Source organism: Ctenopharyngodon idella, chromosome 9 (assembly GCF_019924925.1).
Source record: "Ctenopharyngodon idella isolate HZGC_01 chromosome 9, HZGC01, whole genome shotgun sequence".
Classification (NCBI taxonomy): Eukaryota; Metazoa; Chordata; class Actinopteri; order Cypriniformes; family Xenocyprididae; genus Ctenopharyngodon; species Ctenopharyngodon idella.
The window spans coordinates 22,762,414-22,771,942 of record NC_067228.1 but is presented as its reverse complement, the minus strand read 5'-3'; the positions used below and the strand labels follow the sequence as shown (position 1 = coordinate 22,771,942).

General features: G+C 36.8%; 1 protein-coding gene across 3 annotated transcripts; it reads left to right on the top strand.

The window, feature by feature from the left end:
• Positions 1-1,409: 1,409 nt before the first annotated feature.
• tra2b (transformer 2 beta homolog) lies at positions 1,410-8,036 on the top strand. 3 transcript variants are annotated; one of them, XM_051904646.1, is made up of 9 exons: positions 1,410-1,593; positions 2,402-2,661; positions 3,007-3,152; positions 4,987-5,152; positions 5,264-5,452; positions 5,829-5,944; positions 7,105-7,215; positions 7,468-7,541; positions 7,677-8,036. In XM_051904646.1, the coding sequence occupies exons 4-9, from the start codon at positions 5,120-5,122 to the stop codon at positions 7,685-7,687; spliced, it is 534 nt and encodes a 177-aa protein (XP_051760606.1). In that variant the 5' UTR covers positions 1,410-1,593; positions 2,402-2,661; positions 3,007-3,152; positions 4,987-5,119; the 3' UTR covers positions 7,688-8,036. The 3 variants fall into 3 exon arrangements, with proteins under 3 accessions (XP_051760606.1, XP_051760605.1, XP_051760604.1); XM_051904645.1 differs by lacking the exon at positions 2,402-2,661 and having other exon boundaries at positions 7,105-7,206; XM_051904644.1 differs by lacking the exon at positions 2,402-2,661.
• Positions 8,037-9,529: the final 1,493 nt, after the last annotated feature.

Here is a 9,529-nt window from a genome sequence, read left to right as displayed (position 1 = left end):
ATTCATCTTGTCTTGGAAACAAAGGCTGAAGGGAAATGATTGTCAAATCAAAATAATTTGTTATGTGCTAATACGTATGCAGTGATGTGTTGTTGGTGTAGTTTATAGACTACATGTGTTTATATATTGTGTTATTGGATATTTCAGTGTAGAAAGTCTTTAGAAGACGTTTAAATCTACAATATTTAGGCTGTAATGTTAAGGGGATGACAGAAATTATGTAACTAATTACAATGAATTACACAAAAATGGAGAGGCTGCTCACTGCAGAGCCAATTGTTGGAGTGTGACGTCCTGCTCCCCCTCTCTGAATGTAATCTGGGCGTAATGGGTGGAGCTAGAAGATCCAACCACACCCTAATCATACCGATAATCACGTCCCTCCACCCATGACGTCAGGAGATGGGGCGCAATTTGCAAAAATACAATTTTGTATCATATGCGCCATCTACCGGAACTTCTGTGGTATGACAAACTGACTGGGTGGAAAATTCAGGTAAATTGGGTTTCTTTTGAGATTAACAGCAAAAGTTGCTCAGTTTTATTTTTTTTTGCTCAGTATGGTTTTCTTAATCTGTGGTTTCATAATCAGTACGGTTTTCATAATTTATGTGTGCTGCTGAATACATTTGTGCATTACATTTATGTTCTTCAGGCATGTTATGTCATAACATCTGACAATAGATTTCCTCTTTTTTTTTTACTTGGAAACAGTGTTCTAGATAACTGACATTTAGTAGATGATTTTACTTAAAGCATGGATAGCTACTGTAGAGTCTGGAGCAATGTGGCTAATATATTGCAGAATTACAAGGCATTATTTGTATCATCAATATGCGCGCACTTCTACTTGTCAACTGTAGCTACTGTACTGTGTAACAAAACAACACAAAGACAGCAAAACTGGTATTTAAATACGAGAAAAATAAGTGTTTAATTGTTCAGGGTATCTCTTCTCAAAACAAAGTCAAGTGAAGAAAATCGCGGAAATACAATTCATCTCATTGCTCAATATATTCAACTCATTGATATGCGACAGTATTTCCCATTCATATATTTTCGAGTGTAGTGAACGTGGGAAGAATTACTATCAACGCCGTCCAATTGCTGTCTTGCACAAATTAACCGCCATTTTTTATCGACCAATTAGCTCTTTGCTTACTGAGTAGTAAAGAATCTTTCTAAAAGAAAAACAGCCACTCCGGATCATTTGCTTGGTTCTGGGTTTTGGTTAACTTTTGCACTAAATTACTACATGTAATCAAAATGAATGAATAAAAGTATGTTTGTGTACGTTTATTATAAACATATAAATAATGTACATGCTTTGCCAAAAAACATTCAGCTGTGAGTAGTATTTTGACGCCCTCTTGCGGACGTTGCTTAAAAGCGCAATTAGGAGTGGGAACGCTAGTTTCTAAATAAAGCCTCTACGACCGAGAAAGGCGTTCATTAACAGAGGTCCGATTTTTGTGTGTGTTTGGGCGCTCTATTTGTATTGTGTTATCTGTAATTTCTCACATAGTGTTGCAATTGCAGCGCAATATATATTAAACAACAATGAGTGACGCCGAGAAGGAATTCGTGAAGCGGGTATGTAGTGTTTTACTGTTTTCTCTTTTTTGCACGCGCCCTTCCATGATTCTTCTAGAAATGGCCTCCATATTGTATGTTAGCCAGTCAGACAGGACAGTCTTCATTCATTTTTTTAATTTTATTTTTAAAATCTGATTATGTACAAATGCAATGACTCGATGTATTTACTTTTTAACATTTCTAAAAAACTCTATAAAATGACATAGCTACATGTTAAATGGATTTGTACCGAAATCCAAGGATCCAGTTAGCCAGCTTCAGTGCTAGCAGACAGACAACGTGCTTTCATACTAGAAATACCTTTACTTGCTTCTCACTGTTCGCTTTTCACTAGTAAGCAAAATGTTTTACTGTCTTTACTAAGTGTTGTTTTCTCCTTGCATGTTTAATTAATCAGATATAACTTGTATGAGTAATATTTTCTGCTAATACATGAGAAGGTCATCCTGAGCCTTAAAGCTGATCGTATTATGCAAAAAAAAATAAAAATACAAATTATTTAACAGTAGGCTTGAAATGTATATCAGCATCATCCTTTCATATACTTCAAATTGCTTTAAATGTGTAATAGTACAAGAAATGCAAATATGTGTAACATTTGTTATTTGAAATTGTTTTTGCATGCTTGAATAAGGCTCAGGATGCATCTGAAAGAGTCTAATTGTTTTTCATGATGGAAATTAAAGCTCACTTTACATTTTTGTTGGTTCATCTATAATGTTTTTCCCACACTAATAAATCAATAGGATTCTTGGTTGTGATGTCCAGTGTTTACACATTCTTCATCCTTTTCTTTTTTGTTAAGGTTAAGGTTGGAAGAAGAGAAATCTGGATGAAGTCAAATGTCAAGTTGTTAATGCGAATAATTTGAAGCTGAATTTTCAGTGCATGCTAATATTGCGGAGCAAAAGAAGTTCCCATATAGCAGTTATGGGCAGTGAGAGAAATGGGGGAAGAGGAATGAAGTCAGAAATGAAATTGAAACTGAAGAAAGAAGAAAAGATGTGTTATGAAGTTAAGATCAGAAGTTATCTGGGATAAGATCGCAGCGCTAAGTAACTCTTAGTATGTTTGTCCCATGCGTGCATGCATAAATCTTCTGTTGTCCATTTTGTATTGCAGTAGTTACTATTGTCCTGTAGCATGAGAGATTTTTGCAGCTAGTTATTTTCATACATAATCTGATGCATTACATGTCAAACAACTTCAAATTCTTATATTGTAAGTGCATTAAAGTAAATTGCTTTTACACTAGTTCATATGCCTGCGGTGAAAAGGCCATCATCGCTGCATATTATCATAGTCTAGATTGGTCTCAAACTCATTTCTATATACACAATTATTAGTTAAACATTCTCAGTATGACCATGTTCTCTGGCTCTTAACGTTATTCGGATGTGGTTGGTTTAGGAGTCCCGTTCGGCCTCTAGGAGCGCAAGTCCTAGAGGATCTGCTAAGTCAGCCAGTCGCTCGCCGGATCACTCACCTGCTCAGTCAAAAGAGGGGTCCCGCCACTCTCGCTCCAAGTCTCGTTCTCGCTCCAGGTCCAAGACTAGGTGAGTATAGAAATAAAGTGAACTTGATGGATTTGAAAGCACACAGTGATGTGTGGAATCACTTTCTGGGTAGCACGTAACATAGTTCAAGTTCACTTGCATTTGCGTCCTTTTTTGCAGATACAAGTTATGTTTATATTATGTATCTAGGATTAATCTCATATAGGATGTGTCTTATAGAATGGGTGTTCATTCACTCTTCAGCTTCACCTATTCCTTTTAGATGTTTCTTTTTTGAAAACATTGATGCATTATTGATAATATAGCAGTGTTATTTTTCTAGTCATTTTCATATTTTGATAGACATTTTCATGTCATGTTTTTGTCAACGTTAATTTTTGTAACAGTGTTTTAATTAAAATATTTTCATTGACAGACACCATGACATACTTGTTTTTTGAGACCTAATAGTGCCCAAAATGAAAAACTGGTACTTGGTACCATACAATTCCTTCAAAATACAAAATATTACATAAAAAATATTATTAAACAAAAATATATTAAATTGATTTTACTGAAAAGTTACATTTGAGGTGTTTAGCCACTTTTGACAGGGTTAAATTAATTCATAAAAGCATTTATGTATTTTACATTAAAGGGTTAGTTCACCCAAAAATGAAAATTGTCATTAATTACTCACTCTCTTGTCGTTCCAAACTCGTAAAACCTTCGTTCATCTTCGGAACACAAATTAAGATATTTTTGATGAAATCCAAGGGGTATATGACTCGTCCATAGACAGCAATTTAACCGCCACTTTCAAGGTACTAAAGACATTGTTAGAGTAGTCTGCAGTGGTTCAACCTTAATTTTATGAAGTGACGAGAATAATTTTAGTGCACAAAAACAAAACAAAAATAACAACTTTATTCAACAATATACTCTCTTCTGTGTCATTCTCCTACGCTGTTTACGTTCAGCGCTTCCAGGTTCTACATCAGAACAGTGGCTCAGTATTGGCTGACAATGTTAATGTGAGCAGCAAGACGCATGTGTGTCATGCTGACGCAGGAGCCGTCCAATAATGCGTCAGCGTTCGGACGTAGAACCTGGAAGCGCTGGATGTAAACAATGTAGGAGAATGAGATCGAAGAGAAGGTAGTTGAATAAAGTCGTTATTTTTGTTTTGTTTTTGCGCACAAAGTATTCTCGTTGCTTCATAAAATTAAGGTTAAACCACTGCAGTCACATGGACTAATTTATCAATGTCTTAAATAACATTCTGGACCTTGAAAGTGGTGGTTAAATTGCTGTCTATGGGGGATAAGAAAACCTCTCAGATTTCATGAAAAATATCTTAATTTGTGTTCTGAAGATAAACAAAGGTCTTTTAATTAATGACAGAAATTTTGGGTGAACTAAATTTAACGGATACGTTTGCCAAAGTATTTGTTTTTTTTTTTTTGTGTGATGAGGATGCAGTAGTGTAGCTTTTGGTTATGTTTGCTTTTGATTTTGTTCCAAAATTGCTTATTTAAAGCTGTTGAAATGGCCACGTGGCTCAGCTACAACTGGAATTCACAGTACAACGAATTGACGAGTGTAAGTTACACCTGCTGCTTTCCAGTTAAAAGTAGAAACGACGTTTGGGCCAGACTTTAAAAAGTCTTAAAAAAAAAAAAAAGTTCCCCCACCCAGGACTACGATTTTAAGAACTCTGCAGTTGATCATTTGACATGTGTTGGTAGCAACTTGATATATAATGAAATTTGAAGCTGGAGGTTCTTGTCTGTCTAAGGAGTTTAAGACAGGATTTATCAGTTGGTAACTTGATAGACTGCATGTCTGTTGCCTTTTACTTTGCTCTTCTTCACTTTACTCCATCCTTACGCAGGTCTCGTTCCCATCGGAGCTCTCGCAGACATTACAGTCGTTCCCGCTCGCGCTCTCATTCTCGCCGAAGACGTTCACGCAGCCGTTCATACAGCAGCGAATACCATCGCCGCCGCAGTCATAGCCACTCTCCTATGTCCAACCGTAGACGGCATGTTGGTGACAGGGTGAGACAAAGACTCAGTTCCATACATGCTGTGTTTTTTTTTTTTTTTTTTTTTTTGCATGGTGTTTTTGTACTGCTGTCTTGTAGTCTGTAATGTTTTCTTTATCTTTAGGCAAACCCAGATCCAAACTGCTGCCTGGGAGTGTTTGGGCTGAGCCTGTACACTACAGAGAGAGACCTGAGGGAGGTCTTCTCCAAGTATGGCCCTCTGAGTGACGTCTCCATCGTGTATGACCAGCAGTCTCGGCGTTCCAGGGGTTTTGCTTTCGTCTACTTTGAGAACAGAGAAGATTCAAAAGAGGTGAGTCCTCCTGTTGATTGGATTGTGTGGATTTACTTTAAGTGAAAGGCTGTTGTGTTATGAGTAATTCTGCCTGTACTGAAATTGCAAATTAACAATTTTTCAAAGTTTTTTTTTTTTAAATTGTTTGATTCAAAGGGTTAATAAGTTGTTTGTAATTCTGTGTATTGTTTATAGTGTTCTGCATAATTGACAATACTGTGGTTTGTCAGCAGCAAAGTTGCATTATGCATTTTTTATTTTATTGAAGTACAGTATGTATTGTTCCCCCCCAACTATTTTATGGCCAGCAATAAAGACACCTGGGATTAATGGCATTAAGCAGGAAGAATATTGCATGCTCAGTATGGGTTATTCTGGACTGTTTTGGTTCTAGGCTAAAGAGCGTGCAAATGGTATGGAGCTAGACGGCCGGAGAATTAGAGTCGACTACTCGATTACAAAGAGGCCACACACACCTACTCCTGGAATATATATGGGCAGACCAACATAGTAAGTCTGATTTCAGTTCTGTGATTCTGATCCTTACTGTCTGTTTAATCACACTCTTGCCAAATGATTCATCTGAATGTTCAAGATCAGGGGTGCAAAACTCAGCTCCTGGAGTTGAAGCTAAACTCTGCAGGGCTGTGGCCCTCCAGAAACTTAGTTTTGCCCCCCTTTTCTAGATGATAAACTCTGTCCTTGTTTACACCTGGTAATAAGATGGGTTTTGGTTGATCAGATCACAAGTAGACGAGGGAGACACATTCCCTTTTGTCTCTTTTTGTCCACTTTCAACCACTTCTGTCCTGAATATTTTATTTTTTTGAGGGGAGGGTCTATGGGTGGGTAAATGTATTTATTTATTTTATTTTTTTTCAGATCTTTTGAGCTAATGGACAAAAAGAGCTTGTGCAATTTACGTATAAACGCGCCCATGATGACCGGCCGAACGCTGTCAGTGCGTGTTAGAAATCAGGAATGATGAGAGAATATTGTGCTTGGTACGTTTTTCATCTTCAAACCTAACTTGGGTCTTCAGCTGTCAAAGTTTAAATCCCGTCTGGCTTGCACACGTCCCATAATGTTTACGAATTAGGTCAGTAGGCGGAGAGTACACAGTCTTTTGTGGCTGTTCGAACGCATTCAACCACATGAGCATTTATATTATGAATGATCTGATTGACCAAAACGCATCTTAAAGGGATAGTTCACCCAAAAATGAAAATTCTGTCATTTACTCACCCTCAGGTTGATCCAAACCTGTATGAATTTCTTTGTTCTGTTGAACACAAAGGAAGATATTTTGAAGAATGTGTGGAACTGAACAGTTCTGGGGCACCATTGACTTCCATAGTATTTTTTTTTTATTTTTTTTTTTTCCTACTATGGAAATCAAAGGTGCCCCAAAGTGGCCTGGTTATAAACTTTCTTCAAAATATCTTCTTTTGTGTTCAGCAGAACAAAGAAATTTATACAGGTTTGGAACAACTTGAGGGTGAGTAAATGATGACAGAATTTACATTTTTGGGTGAACTATCCCTTTAATACCAGGTGGAAACGGGGCCATAAAAACATATTGTGAATATCAATTGATGTTTCTTATGGTAAAATAATTTGATCAATGTTGAGCCCAAATCTTTTTTTTTTTTTTTTTTCCTCATTTGCAGTGGCGGAGGTCCGAGTGTAAGTCGTCGCCGTGATTACTATGATCGAGGCTACGAACGTGGATATGATCGTTACGATGACCGTGACTACTACAACAACAACAGGTCATACAGGTGATCCCCTACTTTTCAGCAATTTGTGTGATGTGTTTGTAACAACCGTCCTGCATGGTTCAACACTGAGATTTTCTCTCTGCTGGCCCAGTAGATCGGATTTGTTCTTACCCAGCTGATATTGTCACTTGTTCCACTACAATACAGTTTTAACATTTTTAAATGGTTCAGTATGCTGCAGTTTGAATGTCACCTCTTTGTTGTGAGCTGTAAATGCTAGCATTTTCATTAAATTATGGCTTTTTTTCACAGGAGAAGATCCCCCTCTCCATACTACGGCAGAGGACCATACAGGTCACGATCACGCTCTCGCTCCTACTCCCCTCGTAAGTACTGCACAATAAATTTGAATGAAAGTCTTTTGTGTTGTCTATCTGGCTTTATGGTTCCAGAGTGTTTAACCTCAAAGCAGTGTAAGTGCTCTAGTGATTTGTGACAAACAAATCTTTTTGTTTTTACAGGTCATTACTGAAGTGAAGTTCGACTCCTCTCACCCTTCCTGAAGACGATGATGACAATGACATTGTTGATGACGTAGATGTTGATTTCTGGTGGCATGAGTTTGGATGTACTTTAAATTCAGTCCCTTCGATTTCTTGCCTAAAGGTTTCATGTGTCTTTGACCGGTCTGGATGTTTCAGTAGTTGGATGAATATTTTTGAACTGTTGTTGTTTTTGTTTTGTTTTTTTCCTCCCCATTTCCGATCTGATGCAGAATTTGCGTTTATTTTGTAATATGATAGTGTCCGGCTCACACCTCCTTGTTTTTATGCATTTTAAGCTTAGTGGTGGTCTTGCAATAAACTGCTTTATACCTCCCACCTGGTGTGAACCTATGCTTGAATCACTCAAAACATGAAATATGTATGATTCAAACCTAAAGGACTGAATCTAAATTCTTGAGAATAGCTACAAGCTGTTGTTGAGAATCAGAAAAGGGAGGTAGAGTTATGGATAGCATATTTATGTAATGCATACAAATATTCTCTTGAGGCCTTTGCCTTAAACTGCAGAGAAATAATAGGTTTATTGAATTGAATAGAACACCAGTGCTTGAAAGAGCTCTGTTCCAATTTACGTCTCTTTACCTCAGAGAACATATTGTTAATAATAGTATCAACTGAAATACTTCTCCAGCATGTGTTAAATGTAGTTTAAAATACTCAGGGATTTGGCATTAATTTGTACACTGTGGGTGTCTGCATTAGCTGACCAATCTGGGACTCTTCCTTTACTGTACCTGGCTGTTGGAGGGATTTGAATGATTTCAGAAGATCTGGAATCAGTGCCACTAACATATTCAAGGTGTTTTAAGCACAACAAACTCAGTTAATGGCCTCAATTTGGTTATAGATTATGCTACAGTATTAGTAAACATAAAGCTGCTCTAACACATTTTCTACCTGGCACTGCTGCATTTGGACACATATAATGTTGCAGGGTGTGATTTGAAAATCTGATGAGTACTGTATGAAACATTGATGTATAAATGTACAGAAATCAGCAAAAATACACAATATAAAATATATATTTCATTTCATTTGCAATGGAAGAAATCTAGATGTTGAATATTAAGTGATTATCTGTGTATGTGTGTGTGTGTGTATATATATATTCACAGGTATGGCATGATGAAAAGATTTAGCTCATATTAGATATTAAATGTCAAACACTGGAATAATCTTTGATAAACGTTTACCACAGTCTACATAAGTGGAATCAATGCATTATATTCATATATAACGTGCATGCTCCTCCTAAATCATAATTCCATAAGGTTTCTTCACATTCCTGTTTCTTTTCCATTGACGTGGGCGTTCCCAGAGAAAGTCCCATTTTCCAGCTGCTATTCTCTTTGGAGTCTGTGCTTATGGTTTTACAGCCCTAATTATTAATCGTAGATTAAATTTAGAATCAAACTCGAGAAGTGTAAAGGAATATAAAACAAACAAACGAGTTATTCTGTCAAGGGACCGAGGAAAACGCCCATCAATTCACAACACCCTAAAAGATGTCAATCAAGCTGTCAATCACGATTGTAAATGAAAGCAGCCTCTGAGAATGAGTCAAATACACGTACATCCGTTTATTAACACAAGCTAAAGGGCTGTATGACTTGTCACTACAAATTTATAAATAAATATTGACTTAAACAGACATTCTCTTTCTGTAAGTGGATTTAAATGAACTAAGCCCTCCTGTGTTGCTCACTGAGTCTCATCAATATGCCTTATCCAAAGATTTATGCTGGCAAATTGATCACTAGACACCAATCTAAGTCCATAAACACCTCAAAAGTAATTTTGTGATTTTT

Bases quoted from the DNA above. Each gene is read 5' to 3' on its own strand.
- tra2b (XM_051904644.1), top strand. From the start codon at position 1,561: ATGAGTGACGCCGAGAAGGAATTCGTGAAGCGG. The intron at 1,594-3,006 runs GTATGTAGTGTT...TGGTTGGTTTAG, and splicing joins AGAAGGAATTCGTGAAGCGG to GAGTCCCGTTCGGCCTCTAG. The intron at 5,453-5,828 runs GTGAGTCCTCCT...TTTTGGTTCTAG, and splicing joins ACAGAGAAGATTCAAAAGAG to GCTAAAGAGCGTGCAAATGG.